At 39.9% G+C, this 16,736-nt stretch overlaps 2 protein-coding genes across 3 annotated transcripts in view; one reads left to right on the top strand and one right to left on the bottom strand.

Moving 5' to 3' along the window:
- Window positions 1-1,683: 1,683 nt before the first annotated feature.
- On the bottom strand, window positions 1,684-15,354 carry ARV1 (ARV1 homolog, fatty acid homeostasis modulator). Its single transcript, XM_002190392.7, is given in 6 exon segments — window positions 1,684-3,519; window positions 4,007-4,231; window positions 5,442-5,595; window positions 7,257-7,376; window positions 15,017-15,318; window positions 15,321-15,354. Coding segments are annotated over 6 exon segments (942 nt in total). The 3' UTR covers window positions 1,684-3,412.
- Window positions 15,353-16,736, top strand: part of TTC13 (tetratricopeptide repeat domain 13) — a 39,420-nt gene continuing 38,036 nt past the window's right edge. For both annotated transcript variants that reach the window (XM_030268312.4, XM_030268311.4), the window contains exon 1: window positions 15,353-15,551. In XM_030268312.4, coding sequence (XP_030124172.4) covers window positions 15,353-15,551 — 199 coding nt within the window. The remainder of the gene's footprint in view (window positions 15,552-16,736) is intronic.

The raw sequence follows: 16,736 nt of genomic DNA, 5'->3' as shown, positions 1-16,736 counted from the left end.
TAATCAAAGTACACATATGTAAGAGTGTCTGTGTATTCCTTCCAGTTTTGAAATCAACAGTGGTTTCCTCATCAACTCCAGATTGGCACTGCAGTGCTTAACACCAGTCAGCTGGGGAGTGCTCAAGGAATGCAAAAGCAGGCGAGCCCCTGAGAAACAAGGGCCTGCTTGTTTTATGAGAAATCAACTAATAGTTTTCCAGTACAGATGCCCTGCTTTACTTTCAGTTTGGTGAAGACTAGGGTAATAAATGGCAGCTTATATGCCTCTGAGAGAGGACTTGTATGGAAGAAAGGGCTCCCTTGTCTGTATGTGCAGGAGGGCACAAGGGTGGCAGCTCTTGCACCAGCAAAGCCTAATGCAGCACACACTAATGCAGAGTAAAGGGAGAAGCTCTGCTGTTGCACAGCTCTTCCTGTTCACTGTAATTCTGTACAGTTGCTAATTCTGTCTTATAAAAGTGTATTTTCAAGGCTTCAGTGCAAACCATTGAGGTAATAGGTTACTGGTATATTTTCCAGGGAAACCATAGATTTTACTGTTTGGAAAACATATTTTGCTATGTTGTGTTGTCACTTAGACTATTACAAAAATGTCTGCAGATAATACTACTCTTCTTTCATGTTCATCATTTGTAAACTGGGTAGTAGAATGTCTTTATATTTGCTTAATGATATAAACATCTATACTGCATATTTTCATACATATTTTTCTTGAGACGCTATCTCCTTAGTTTTTATTGCCATCTTCATTTTGTAGATGTCTGCCAGACTCCTTATTTCTCTTTTAACCCTCCTTAGCTTTTACTGTTATTCTCAAATTTTGCATACACTAATTTCTAATTACTTGCTACATGGCCTAAGGACCCACAGGAGTTCCCAGCTCCCACTGTGCAATCACTAAGCCATTGCTTAATCCAAGTCTCAGTAACAGCCCTGGTTTTTCTGTGCATTTCATGCAACTCAGTTCTGAATTTGCTCCATAGGCCACAATATCCCTTCTGATTCCTAGCAAAACTCAGAGAGTTTCTATAGGTTCACTCCCAGGCTGCTGTATTTTTAACTCAAATAAATCCTGTCCTACAACTTAATGAAACAGATTACGATACCCAGAAAGGGCTATTTGCCATCCATCTTCCAGCACAGTTACCTGTTTCATTACAAAAAGTTTATGGAAAAAAGAGACGCTCAAAAGACAATAAAGAGTAAAAGCAAGAGAGATGTGATGGTTTTAAACAGGAAGAACCTTAAAATAGTCTTGGTTCTCTCTGAAGCACCATATGCTTTCAAAAGCATAAAAATTGCACTCAGCTGCCCCCCCCCTCCCCAGTGGGTGCCCTTAAGCTCCCCCTAGATTTATGAATACTAGTGTATTTGTCATGTTAGGTTTGGTAAAGGAGTAACTTTAACACCAAACAATGCTGAATGCCCTACATTATTAATGATGCCTCTGAAGACTGAGAACCTGTACCACACCTGCTTTTGTTCCACAGCTCTGCAGCTTTTAATTGTCTTCTCTTGCTTCAAAGTTGTGTAAGGGCAGTGGTGGCTCCTGGCAGCATTACAGAGTGCATAACTGATACATATCAGTGTATGTGACACAATAGGTAAACACTGCTTCTTTCAGAATGCGTTCATGTCCATTCTAGGTGTTCTGAAAAAAAACCTCAGAAAATACCTGAAATCAGTTTTTAAAAATTCAAAATGAAGTTTAATTTAAGAAGATTGTCCTCAAATAAAATTTATATACATTGTATTTACAATTTTGCCGCTGACAGCATCATGTTTACATATAATAACCTGCATTAGTTACACTGAAGTGGGCTCCACTCAGCCTCTAGATTGAAACCACTGCCTGTGCCAGTGTGGATGTCAGATGCTCACCAAAGCTGCTCTGTCATTCCCCTGTTAGGCACTGGAGAGAAAACAAAATGAATGGCCCATGGGTTGAGATAAGAATGGAGAGAGTTTAGTCACCAGTTACTGTCATGGACAAAACAGACTTGACTTGAGGAAATTAATTAATTACCAATCAAATTAAGAGTCTCACATACTTAAAAAAGCTACAGTTTTGGTTTTTTTGCTTTCTCTGACATGCTTAGGAAGTTGTGAAGTGTAACACAACAAAAGGGCTGTCAGCCTTTGATTTAGTAAAAGAGAATCAGCAACCATTTGCTTTTCTGATCAAGTAACTTGCGTAGCATGGGCAGTTCCATCAGACAAACACATTTGATGTCTTTTGTGGTCATAATCTAGACTTACTCTAAACCTGTTGGGAATTAACTTGAAAATGTTGCAAAATGTTTTTTGATTCATTCTGCAAAACACAGACATGAGACAGCATCTGAGGAAAACAAATAATGGAAGCAATCCCTATGGACAGTAAAGCCTTCCAGAACTCAAGCAGGAGAGTAAAATATTGGATGGAATGAATGGAAACTGGTCTGCACAAAAGTGGGTTTGTGCCCTTTTTACTGTCTTGTGGAAACTGATTCTGTCAGTTCCTTTGTGGGCCACTTAGCTCTCCTTTTGCCTGCTGAGGAAGAAGGTGCAGAACGTCTACAAATGTTTCTTCATTAATTTAGGCCTAAACATTTTTGTTTGTTTGTTAAATTTTAAACTACTACTCTATTGAATAGCCTCATGTTTCAATTTTTGTTTCCATTAAATGAATAGCCAGATGAGGACTGGGTGTGGGGGATGTGACTTAAATGCAGAAGAAGCAGTATCCCTAAGAGCCCTGCATGTTGGGGGTCAGTTCTCTTCAGCTTTCAGAACAAAGCAGCATTTATGAGATCACACAAAATTTCAAGTATTTATGAGATCACCTAGAATTTCAAGCCAGTTTAAAACTATCATTGCTAGAGATTAGTCTAGAACTAGATACTTTATTATTTTGGATTGTTACACAAACATTCCGGAGAATGCACCTTGGTATTCCCACTGTAGTTTCACTCTGGAGTACTTGCTTTTTCTCTAAAAAACTATTTGCAAATATTCACTTTTCTCTTTGAAAATCTGTTTTTGCGGAAATATAAATTTTGGCTTTTACATTTTTCCACTGACTCCCTTCCTCTTAAGGGAACAATTCATCCTCCTCTCTCTGCCAAAATGCACTGATTGGTAGCAGGGCTGGGTTTTTTTAGTGTACCTTTCTTCTTACAGCCACAGCTATGCAGCTAGATTTACAAAACTGTTAGGATAGTGAGACATTCATATTTTTAATGGGAAAATAAGCAACCTAAGGCTGAAGTTTTATGGCTCAGCACAGTAAATAGCCAAACCTGTAATGCTTTTTTGTTATCTATCACCTTCTTATCCCTATGAAAACAGGGCTTTTGTAGCCTGCTGGCAGAGATCATTCTTAGAAAATGATCATCATGTTGTTAGTATTTCTTCACTGGGCTGACATTTCAAACATCCCATCCCATTTTCTGGAACAAGCAGACCACACCATTTTCCAAAATTAATCCAAAGAAGATGGCAAACCAAGGGAGTAGTCGGTTCAAGTTCAATGTAACTGCAAAAAAAGCCAGAACAAATTTATCATGTACCATTTAAGAAGATCATAGAAATCATATGAGAATTCATAATAATTTGTGTGCATTAGAAATCACACAAATTTGTTAAACCACTATATTCCAAAGACATTAATAAAATTAATATGAAACTTTCATTTTTCAGACACTCAAAAGAAATCTATTTTTATGTTTTAATGATCCATGAGTTGCCTCAAATTGTAACAGATGGATCTGGTGGATATAGTACCATATATACAAAGAGATAATGGTGAGATAAGAGGTACTTTTTTTCTTCCTTTTAGAATGTTTTTTTGTTTCAATCACTTTCTATTAAAATTTAAGGAACACAGTTTTAAACTAGAGCTATTTCATTCATGTATCTGATACAGATTTAAAACATAACAATACTAATGACTTCTGTAACATCAGCGGTCTCTCACAAATATTCTATACATATAATGCAGTATATAAAATGCAAAAATGTACCTCTAATTGCCTGAGAGTTTGATATCAAGACAAATACTTTTATAAATGCAAGGCACAAAGGTGTGTAGTCGTGCTCCCAAATAACAGCTGGAATTAGCAGGAGCTTTCCATAGGTGGACAACAGCAGTGCTTTGAGAAGTAAGATGAAGTCAGACTTTCTTTTCAGCATCTCAGGTGTCATCCACCACAAGGTAATAAAAATGCCAATGAAAAATAAAGTTTGTTCTGAAAGGAAATAAGAGGCATTGGAAAAAGAGAACAAAATGCCAAAAATCAAGTCCAGATCTCACTGAATTTAAGTGACATGTTCCAATGACATGTCCCAAATGCAATAGAGTCACACTTTAAAAGCCACAGGCAAATACAAATGTTCTCTATCTTCTGTGTTCATTTTAATAGCCAAATATTTCTTAAACCAATTCAGTATCACGACATTCAGAGTAATTCTATCACACGATTCTATGTGGAGAATTATAATATTTGTGATTTCTGACTCCATATAGCAGAGGAAGTTAAGCATAAGAACCTCTTCACTTTCACTTTTTAGCAACAAGAGAGGGTTTTTTTTCAGCTGTCTGTTAGGCTGTAAAACAAAATCAATCCTTCTTTGCAAAAGATCACCAGCAATGAACCCTTTTCATCCAGAATAAGAAAGAACATGAAGGTGAAAACACCACTGAGCTACCAGACTTTTTTTGACACCACTCCTGTGATATGCTGGCATTAATGCAGATGTCAAAGAAACTCCCACAATAATTGTAATAGATGAGTCACTACTGAAAAATCAGCTCAATATTTTTACTGACATTATAAAAACCTACTTAAAACAACATCAGACAATAAAGGATTTAAATTAAGCTCTGAATGTGTAAGAAAAATATTGGTTTTAGTCTGCAAGTTTGATTAAAACACTATCACATCTGAAAAAGTATGAGAAAAATTGTTTTAACCAGCATAGAACAAAACCACTCCCGTGCCTTCAAGTGCAGTCTTAGAGCACAGAAGTATTTACTCTTAATTGTGGATTACACTGGTCTGTATTTGTTTAAAAAAAACAACCTCAAGAAGATACTGAAGTAAACAATTGGGAATAGCTGTATCACCTTAATGAATAATAAACCTTGAAGTCAACAGATACATGGAATAAGGCTGAACTCTACACTGATCTTCAAACTATGTCAAGAGATATGAGGCAAAGATTTCTGAATATTGCCACTTTTCAGTCTCTTCATATCTCATGCTGATTGTATCAGTCTGAACTGTCATCAGGACCAAAACAGGCATTTGCATTAAATGCAGGCAAATTAGAGAGTATGTGTGTAATTGTGTAACCATACTGGGTTGGACATCACATCCATTCTGTATCAATTTTTGCAGCATGGGCTTGAAGTTCTTCAATGCTTAAAGAATATATAATATAAATCACCAATCTTACCTAAAGAAGCTATGCCAAACATTCTATAAAAATCCCATTCTTTGGCATATCTGATTAAGTCATCAGGATCCGTATTTTGGCTTGAATCCTGTAGTTGCAACCACCTGAGATAAGCTTCACAGAGCAAACAAAATATGCAGAGCTTCCCATGAATCTGGGAAATGAAAGAATAATAAAAGGAGTAGTATTAAATCAGCATAAATTAAAGCCTTAGCAATAAATCAGTATTTAAAATACATCTAAACACCTCTACACAAACGCTGTAGGTGTATTATTTTTCTTTAGTATATAAGCAAAATTACTTCTGTTGACCCACTATATTAGCACATCATCCTTTTAACATCTGTTAACATGATAGTCAAATTACAACATGCACAAAACTGCATGAACAGTTCTGTATAGAAGAGGGTATATAACTGTGGTTAAGGCCTGATCTATACTATTAAAATTGGGAAGGCTATTCAGCTAGGAATGAAAAACCAAAATTGTGCCATCGCTAGCACAGAAATATACTATCTAAAATTTCTGTTTAAGGGCAACTACTCCATTCAGCAAACTGGTTTAAGTAGCTTTGTTTCTCTTTTTCCCTGGGACTATCTCCATTAGAAGAAACTGGTAGTGTAGTTATACCAAAATATTTCTTAGCTCATATAAGGGTAAGGCACCAAAAATAAAGGGAGCAATATAACCAAACAAAACTATTTAAAATATCTTCTGAAGTGTTGTCAAAAATTATGTTGTGAGGGCCAACAGTTAGCATGTTTCCACAATATACAGTCTATAAGGCAGTGCATATATGAGGTGACTTCGGGTCTTATACAGATTTAAACAAGCCATAACAATTTCTGTGCTGAAGAAAATGGAGACATTTTCCATTGGAGGCAAGTTATGCCAACTGCACATACATGCACAGACTTTGCCAGTTTAAAATTCAACTCCATTTATTTTAATAGATGAACTTTTCACAGACAGTCCTTGCAGAAGCCTCACAGGAAACATCATTACCAATCTCTAGGAGGTGACTTAATTAAAAATATTTAGATAGATTTATGCTTGAAAGATGAAGCAAGTGTATTTATCTACACTGCTTAAACTGAACTGGCTAAGAGGTACCAACATGAACACACATACTTATGTTTAGAGATTTCACTCTAGATTAGCTTCCCTCTCCTGGGAAATCAGTCCTTAGAGTAAAAATATGCAATACTAAAACATTATACTTCTACACTCCAGGCTGGCCAGCCCAACTAAGTAATTCTGCATCAACCACACTTCAAGTGAAAGCCACCATCTTTTGCTCTGGTTTTGAGGGCATGGTTAATTACACAGAAAGAAATTTATGAGAAATTAGTACAGTAAATTTAACTGGCACAGTATTGTTAATTTGATATGTTATACTCCTACTGTTCATTTGAAAAAGAGTTGTTTCAACAGAAATTCAATTTGAAAATTAATCTGCAATTAGGTCTTTCTCTTACAGTGGAATTTAGCACATCATCCTTTTAGCACCAATTAACGTGATAGGCAGGTTAGAGGTTAGGTAGAAAACCGCATGAACAGTTGTTTGTAGTAAGATGACTTTGTATTTGTTGGTACTGCAGTATCACTTCTGTGAAGACAGAAGCTGTCTGAGTAACAGTGGGAGTTTGAGATTCCATGTGTTCTATTCATGATATAACGGGTTCAGCTTGCTGAAATCTGTGGAAGTGCAGGAGATGAACAGTCTTTAAAGTTTTATAACTATTACAACAGACTTACCAAACCTAAGTATATTTTTAATAAAAAAAGCCACAAGGTAGGGACATAGCAACTTACATTTATCTTTGTATTGAAAAGAATGTGCCTGTATGCTTGTGCTTTGCATAAAACAGCATTAATCAAGATGATAACAGGATCATACTCAATGTATTTATCCACAGGTTTCTGGCAGGATTTCTGAAAATCACAAAATAAGAAGAATTAGGGGAAAAAAAAGTAAAGTCTATAAAATTTTTCTCTGATCTTAGTACAGCTGGATAAATACAAATAAGCAATTCAATTATTATTATTTTTTCCCTAATGTCATCTTCATTTTCAATATAGTTTTAATCCACCCAGAAAAATTGCTTCTTCTCCCTTGACACTACACTTGACACACAGAGTTCCCTTATAAAATAGAAAGATTTATTACTGATTTTTACAGGGTTTGGATTAAGGTCAATAATGAAATATGCAGGAATGGACTTAGTTACCATTTTGTGCTCCACAGATGCAAAAAACTAAGCTACTTTTCTAAGACTCAAGAAATGCACCAGTATTATGCTAAAGGTTAACTGATCATGGCTCATCTACTGCATATTTTATTTATGTTCTTTTGAGTATCTTTTAGAAATAAAATTCTTCTCTTCTATCACTTCTTTATTTTCAGAGATGCTTTATCCTCCTATCCTACCTTTTTCTTCCTTTCAAGGAGACAGTAAATGTTTTTTTGCTGTTGCATTATTCTTCCCTACTGTTAAATTGTCTGTCTGTTTCAACCAGTTTTCCATCATTAAGCAAACACCAATACATTCAGAATACTGATAATGTAGTTTTCACACAGATACACAGCCAAAGAGTCAGTTGCCACTAATTAGATGGGAAAAGGGCATAACACAAGACCACACTTATAAGATTCAGTAGAGTGAAAAAGAAATTGCTACTTTAATTAGAGGCAGTGTCTTGTTGAATTTCTCTCTACTGAAAAATCATAAACATATTATTACAGGTAGTAATTTGCATATGTCAAATCTCTGGGTTGATGAAGCATCAGACAAGTGCAATTTTTTTTAGTAGGTTTATTCACACAAGCACTGGACAAAGTAGGATTATTCAACACAATGGGTGTCATAAAGGTTAGATGAAGAGTATCCAGTTTTATTATGCTCTCAAATTCTTCTACATCAGAACAGTTTCTGACCAGGACCAAAAATCTTTTCCGAGTAAAGAATGGTATTTTCAATCAGAGGATCCCAATCAAACACTGATCAAAAAATTTGCAGTTAAGAGGTATTGAAAAATTTTCACTTACAGCTGAAATGATTTTTAGACAATGAAAATTTATCAGACCAACCATCCAGGCAAAACCAACAATTCAGAAATTTACTGCAGAGACTGCTGCAAATGACTATACAAACAGTGGTGTCTTCTGCCCCACAGCTTCTGGCAGTCAAATAGCAAACCTTCTCTGCAGCTGTGGAAATTATGTTGAATTTAGTATTTTTGTCTTCCAGAGCTAGATGACAGACCTGTTCTTAATATATTTTATATTCCTAAGATACTTTATTTCTGAGTCTCTGTTGCAAGAAGGAAAAATCCTCTGTGCTTACCAAGCAAGTGACCTAGCCAGTCACCCAGGGATTTGTCAGACCTACAAACCACCCTTGCTGCAAAAGACTTGTGTGTGCACTGCTACAGACTAATTGGATGATGGTTGCTGTATCATTAGTATACTACAGAACTAATATGCCCTCTAGGAAGAATTTTTTCCATACCTGGCTATTTCATTATTTTTTCCAGCTATATTACTAAAACATCTGACACCAACCTCAAATGCCCAGGAAGGAAACCTGTGAGTAAAGTCCAACTTCAGCAAAATCAGTGCAAGCAAGGACTGATGCAGTTTAAGTACACACGTTTCACCAGATAGTTTCAGCTAGTTAAAGGGATGTAACTTTGAGGACACTGATAATTACTAACACTTGGAGAGAAGATTAGTATGAGCAGCCCAACTATGGAGAACTGCTTGCACACTTACTTTTAAGATTTTAGTCAGGCAGTTTAACTACAATCCTGGTGCCCATGTCTAGTTCCCCACTGCTGTTCTGCACAGCTCTAGTCAGTGGCCTGGGCAGAATGAATGAAGAAGGCACATCTTTAACATAACTGAGCTTTTTCATCTTTGCACTTTCTCAAAGATGTGTCTCAGTTATCACAAAAGCAGGAGAAAGAGGTAACTGGATTTCTCTACACTTTTAGCCATTTTTTCAACTTGTGCCTTAAATATGTAATTGGCATCAGAAATAAGTAACTGGTATTTTTTTCTTGAAAAAATAGACACTACTTTGATTAAAAGGTACTTTCAGATTACATTGCAAAAGAAAAAAGTCAAGCTTCACACCAAAAATTCTATTTACACATCTTCTGATTCGGTAAATTTAAGGAACATTATGAACGTTTGATAGTGACATACGAAAGTCCAACAGGTACTGTGCTCCCCTAAAAAAGGATACGTTAAAAGTATATCAATATTCTAGCAAATTTAAATGGCTATTACTTTAAGAACTCTTTGGCTAATCAAATATTTAGGAAGATTTGACTATGCTTGTTGTTTTTTAAAGAAACTCTTCCACTTTCGTAACTTAGAAGTTTGCTTAGTTATCTCAAAAAAATTTAAAACCAATTAGGAAAGGCAAATTAAAGAAAAACGAAAACTTCAAAAGTGACCATCTTCTTCATAATGTAGTACATGAGCTTCTTTTTGATCAAAGCAATCCAAAACATTTAAGGAAAGTAACATACATTTTAAAGTCTCAGTTGTATTAAATATGACCAAAAAAAAGCACTGATATGTTAATTCAAACTTCACATTTATCAGCCTTTTATAAATCATTACTAAAAAGACATAACTCTTGCTTTGTTCATCAAAGATATTCAACTTGAAACAGTGTTCACAAATGTGTGCCTATACAATACAGGATACAATTACTTGAGAAAACACCTTCTGTCCCTGAAGGATAAGGTTTCTAAAGTATATGAATGTTACTACTTTTGGATTAATCTCTCTAATTTTAAAACATTACTTATTTTTAAATAAAAATATTTTGGGATGGGGTTTGTGGAAAGTAAAAGAATTCTTGAAGAAGAAGCCATAGGACATGATAGTAAGTAAAAATACACACTGAAGAATAAAGCTTCATCCTGATTTAAAACTACCATGAAAACCATATCAGGAATACATTTGCAAATCTCTGGGCATTAGAAAATTATAGTATACCTTTCTCCAGGGTTTGGAGTTTGGCAAAATTAAGATACAATTTTTTGCTGGACTACACATACAGCAAATTGTAACAACATTTACATAGCTTCCACGTGAACAGGGGCCCATTTGCATAGGTTCTTAGGAAAATTAAAGGCTCTTGTGAGAGTGCCCTTAATCCCAATTGCAACCTCAAATAATAAAACACATTAGCTGTGCTGCTTTCAGAAATTGATTCTTTGTTAGGGATGGAGCCAAGTGTCACAGTAGACTGAAAAACAAAACAGCCCAGTTTCAGATGCATTCAGTTTCAGAAAGCAAATTAAAAATATTGTTTTTCCAGTAGTGAGTTGGCCTGTAAATAGTTACATAAAATTAGCATATGTTATTTTCCAGGATGATCTTTGTACTCTTGACAGATTCTTTTCCATATCACATAAATGATTTGCATTCAAAGCAAGGTCTCTCTGCCTTGTTGCAAAAAAAAAAAAAAAAAAAAAAAAAAAAGCTTTTCAATTATTTTTTAATTGCAGAACAGCTAAATGAAGTGTGCACTGCTCAGGCAATTTGGCTTTCTTATTACAAAACACAAGGGGGATCCTGACTGTGCTCTATATATTGCAATAAATAATTTCTTTTCCTTTGTTATGGTCTGGTGGTCTGGAGCATTTATTTTTAAACATAACAACATATATGAAATTGAAAACCAAATTTTTAAAATGTTTGCATGCTTTTCCTTCTACTTCTGAATAAGTAGTTTGCTAATTTCTTTCTGTATTTATTGCACTTTGCAGAGTTTATTTCAGGTTAGCCAAACGTGTTCCCACTCCACACCCCAGAATTATTACTGTAGCAGCAGTGTTATTTGAACAGTATTTTTTCCTTACTGTTCTTAATGTTTAGTTTGTAATATATTCAGTAAAGATTTGCTGTATTATTTACAGATCAATTAAATATTAAGGGTCTTAAAATAATTACCTGCTATAGAAGGAGCCACCTAGGCTTACTTTCACCATCGCTTTGTCTCTGGGAATAGGGAACACATCAGCACATCCATCGATCAGGACTAAACCCAGACCCAGGAGATGCAAAGTGAGTGCCAAACGTCACCTGCACTGGAGGCAATCCTAACATGCCCAGAGATTCCACACCCTCCCCTCTTGCTCCTCAGTAATCCCACTGAACAAAAACCATATTGAAGAGGTCCAACTGTCTCTTGTAACGCTACTTCCACAGCTTAGTATCTGCAGGATGAGAAAATGGTTCATCCACTAAAAGTGAATCTCCAGCAAGAAGGAATGTGCAATGCCAGAGGTCTGGGATAGGCTTAAGCTGAAAATGGTCTTACTTAAACAAAACAGATTCAAAAAGAACTTGAGGAATTTATGGCACTTAGCCACCTTGCACAGTTATTAAAAAAAGCATGACATTTCCAACCCAAGTGTACTGTATGGACTTCTATGTTTTATAGAAGAAAGTTGCTTTAGTTCCTTCAGCATCCATTGCAAATTTATTCCCAGGGTGGATAATGACATTTGTGAGGTCTTTAATGCTTGCCCACATTAAAATTACAATATGGAGTTCAAAGAAACTTTTAATTGTATTAAGAGCAGTAACTAAACTTAAGCAACATTAGGCTGAATTTCCAAAACTGTACTCTAATATTGTGGGCTGGAAACGCATGTTCCTTAATGGAAGCTTTTAGTATTTGCCTCTTAAAAAAATTCACTCTCTTCAACAAATTAATAACAGAATACAAAATCATGGTATTTTGCTTATGCATTCAAATTTAAATCTTTCACCTCAAAATCACATCCAGATCAGGTTAAAAACATCCTAAAATAAATGTAGGGCTAGACAGAAGTTGCTGCTGGGAGAACTTAGCTTCTTCAACCTTGAGATAATGGTCCAAGAAGTGCTGAATGACAGGGTTGTCCTGAGAATGGCAAAGACCTTTTAGATGCAGATTTCTTAATGTATCAAGGATAACTTTAAAATACTATTGGGGAAAGTCTGTAGGTCAGTATCAAACAGTGATGATCCTGACAATGTTCTGTTTGTTCCCAGTTTTCTGGGACTCTCTATTTTATTTACTATATGTAACAAATGTTGGGGTTGTTGTCTGTTTGGTTTTTTTTTTTTTCCCCCTTAAGGTGCCAGTATTTCCAGGTACAACTTGAAAATGGGAATGAAACACAAGTGCTTTTTAACAAAAAAAATATCTAGATGATGCCCATTGGCCTCACTTTGAGTATCAATATACAATCTTTCTATTAACTTTTCACTTCTATCTTAATGCTACAGTGGATTACTCTGTGCTCTCACTCCACGAAGACAGGTAAAAAATGTTCTCAGGCTGAGTGATCACACTTTCAAATCTCACCTCAGACCTTCAATTTTTCTTAAATACCTTCAGCTTTTCTTAAGTTTTCAGAGGCCTACACTCTATGTTTTATGCATAACTGATATAAATTATGTTTTACACTGATGAGTGGGGTCTTCATATATTTTTAAGTGAAGACTTCTAAGCTATCATTATTTTCATGTTTGATCATAAAGAAGTTTCATAACATTGACACACTCCTATCACTACTCATGGAAGTCTATGAAGGGTATCAAAGGACATTCAGTACTTGACTATTTTCATTGTCAGCAGCATGATGAACAACTTTCCAGGTCTCTGACCAGAGCACAGCTTTGTGTGCATGGAATAGAATGCCTGTAGAGAGCTGGTACAGTGACAAAACTATCCTTGCAAATTAAAAAGCAAACCAAGCATTGCTCTATTGGAAACCATGGGGCCTTGGTAGCTGGAGACATGAGTATGGCTTTCCTGCCGTCCAGAGATAAACCCAAAGTCACATCAGTTCAAATGAAATAATCTTTTGATCTTGGCAATCTTTCAGCATTCTCATCTCCACTCTATGTGCCATGACCTAACATGTCTCCGGTTCTCAGCACTGCCTGAGTGGCCAGAAATTGAGGGAAAGTTTTGTGACGATATAACATACACCACATAAGAGCAACTAGAACTGAAACTGAACCATGATGACACAACATAGCCAGAGGAAACAGACTGGCATGAGTCAGTGAAAAATGGTACAGATCTGGGCCTGCATGGAGAAAGGTGGACAGAATTCCAAATTGCTAGGAATGTGTGATTCTTTGCTCTTCCTTTTACTCAGTTCTTTACTCTTTTTATATGAGTTTAGCATTTGTGATGCATACAGCAACTGGGACTTAAGTCTTTGGTTCTACGTGGCATGCCACAAGTCCAACAGACCAGGATCTTTGGTCCTCAAATGGTTAAATACCAAGGGGAATGAGTGCCATCTACTGGCTCCGAGGTTGCCTTAAATCTGTTTATCAGCACCAGATTAATAAGCAAGAGGAAGTTGTAGACTTCAATGAGGTCTCCCCTCAGCCTCCCCTTCTCCCAGCTGGATATGCCAAGTGACCTCCGCTGCTCCTCATATGGCTTCCTCTCTACACCCTTCACCAGCTTAGTCGTTCTCTTTTAGATGCTCTCCAATAGCTTTACGTCTGTCTTACTCTGCTTTGCCCAGAACTGCCCCCAGCACTCGAGGTGAGGCCACATGAGCCCAGAACAGAGCAGGACAATCCCCTCCCTTGCCTGGCTGGTGATGCTGTGCCTGATGCCCCCCCAGGACAGGGCTGGCCCTCCTGGCTGCCAGGGCACTGCTGTCTCATGTTCAACTTGCCATTGACCAGGACCCACATCCCTTTAAACAGTCATCACTCGGACCCCGACATTTAGGTCCAGTGGCACGGGAGCCGTGTTCAACCATGGAGCCACGCTCAGATCTGCCCTTCAGCACGAGCCAGGCCGAGCACACAGCAGCAGACGCACTGCACTGCCCTGCACAGAAGCACGCAGGCCACTCAGGACAGCTGCACCACACAGGTGCACCCAAGGAACGTGAGGAAATGACATTGGGAAGCAGAGCAGACAGAAAACCTGCAGAAACACAGAATGGGTCAGGCTGGAAGGGACCACAGAGGGTCATCTGTCCCAAGCTCCCTGCTCAAGCAGGGCCATCCCAGAGCACATGGCACAGGATTGAGGCCAGGTGGTTCTTGAAGATCTCCAGTGAGAGAGACTCCACAACCTCTCTGGACAATCTCTTCCAGTGCCTGGTCACCTGCACAGTGAAGAGTTTCTTCCTGATATCCAGGTGGAACTTCCTGTGCATCGGTATTTGCCCATTGCGTCTCGTCCTATTGCTTGGCACCACTGAGAAGAGCCTGGCTCCATCCTCATGACACCCTCCCTTCAGATATTTGTACACATTGATGAGTCCCCCTCTCAGTCGTCTCTTCTCGAGGCTGAACAGGCCCAGCTCTCCCAGCCTGTCCTCACAGGACACCTGGATTCGGGGAAAGCGGCCACAGCGCGCGGGCCCGGCCCGAGCCCGGCAGCAGGGGGCGCTCCAAGGGGCTCAGAGCCCGCGTGCCACCGGGCCCACTGCCACATGCCGCGCGCCACCGCCTGCTGACGTCCAAGCTTCCCACGTGCATTCCTGGCCTCCCCCACCCACTGCTCTCCGCTCCGACTCACGCAGATGGAGATACGTAGCACCCCGCGCTGGTAGTCCCGGTACAGCTCCGTCGCCTCCTCGTTGCACTCGATACAGCGATAGGCACCGAGCGCCGCCATCGCGCGCGGGAGCACGCCCACCCCTGTCAGTGCTTCCACACCGCCTCCTCGTTTCCGTGTTCGGGAGCGCCGCTGAGTCGGACCGCGCCGCGCTGCATCTCGGGAGGTGTGGTTTTCCTGGCGCTGCCGGACGCTCGACTGTGCCGGCGGAGAACTCCATGTCCCAGGGGGCAGTGCGAGGGCGGCCCCGTGGGAGGGGCGGCGGGGCACCCCGTGTTCCCGGCCGAGGAGGCGCACATGCGCGCCGTGAAGATGGCACCTGCCGGCGCGCTGGTGCGCCGTCCGTGGGTGCCGCTGGCCGCGCTGGCCCTGCTGGCCCGGGCCGCGCTCGCCCTCACCGAGCGCTACCCGGCGCTGTCCCTGTTCCAGCAGGAGCGGCACCGGCAGCGCCACGGCCCGGCGGGGGAGTGGGCGGAGCAGTACTCAGCCGAGTGCGGTGAGGCAGGGGCGTCGCCGCGGTGACCGTCCGCGCCCCGGGGCGGCGGCGCGGGGCCGCTGGAGCGGCGGGCCCGGGGCGGTGCGGGGTGCCGGCGGCGGGCCCGGGGCGGTGCGGGGTGCCGGCGGCCCCTCGTTCGTGTGCGCCGCTGCCGCCCGGCTGGCTCATGGCGCGGCTGCGAGCGGCAGCGCCGAGCCCGCCGTGCCCTTGTGTGGCGCGGAGCCACCGAGGCTGTGGCAGCGGGACGAGGAAAAACTCACCCCTGGGACGGGCAAACCTTAGGTACCACACGGGAGGTTTCCTGCTGCCCTGCTCACCGCCCGAGCCCAGCAGCTGGACTCTGACTGCTTTCTCTGCCTGCTTTTTAATTCTTGCGCTCAGTAGTATGGGGATATGCCAGCACTCCGTGCTGATATTGCTGAATTTCTCAGTACAAGCAGCTGCTGGAGAGGGTCCAGGGGTCTGGGACGTCTCTCACGAAGAGAGGCTGTGAGAACTGGGCCTGTTTAGTCTAAATAAAACAGGAGTGAGAGGGAATCTCATTAGGGTATATAAATATCTCAAAGGCAGGTGTCAAGAGTATGGTGCCAGACTTTTTAGTGATGTCCAGAGACAGGTTGAGGAGCAATGGCCATAAACTAAAATACAACAAATTCCACTTCTGCTTGAGGAAGAATCTCTTTATATAAAGGTGTCAGAGCACTTGGAACAGGCTGCCCAGGAAGCTTGTGGATTTTCCCTATCTGGAGACATTCAAAACCCACTTGGATGTGTTCTTGTGTCACCTGCTCGAGGTGACCTTGGAGGAGTGTTGGACTTCATAGGTCTCTTTCAACTCTTATCACTTCCGTGTTTCCGTTTCCGAGATGTGGCTTGATTTAATTTCAGCTACAGTTATATCTGCTTTACTGGTGACCTGGATGCTTCTCTTTATGAGTGCCAAGTTTGGGTAGCAGATCTTCTGCTATTTTTCAGGTTAATTGGTGTCTTGTAATACAGGCATAGTTAAAACTATTTTTATCTGCTTGGATACCTTTTGTGTCTGGATCGTGTGGCTTAATATGTTATGATTGTTGATCTTGAGGATGGTGTGAATGGGACATACAAAAATGCCAGTCTTAATCACAATGTGAGCATAATACAGATGAAGAAAAAGGTCTGTCAGTTGCTTGGAATGTGATACTA

Source organism: Taeniopygia guttata, chromosome 3 (genome assembly GCF_048771995.1).
Source record: "Taeniopygia guttata chromosome 3, bTaeGut7.mat, whole genome shotgun sequence".
Taxonomy (NCBI): Eukaryota; Metazoa; Chordata; class Aves; order Passeriformes; family Estrildidae; genus Taeniopygia; species Taeniopygia guttata.
Note: the sequence above shows the minus strand (reverse complement) of the source record. Positions and strands in the feature narration are given on the sequence as shown.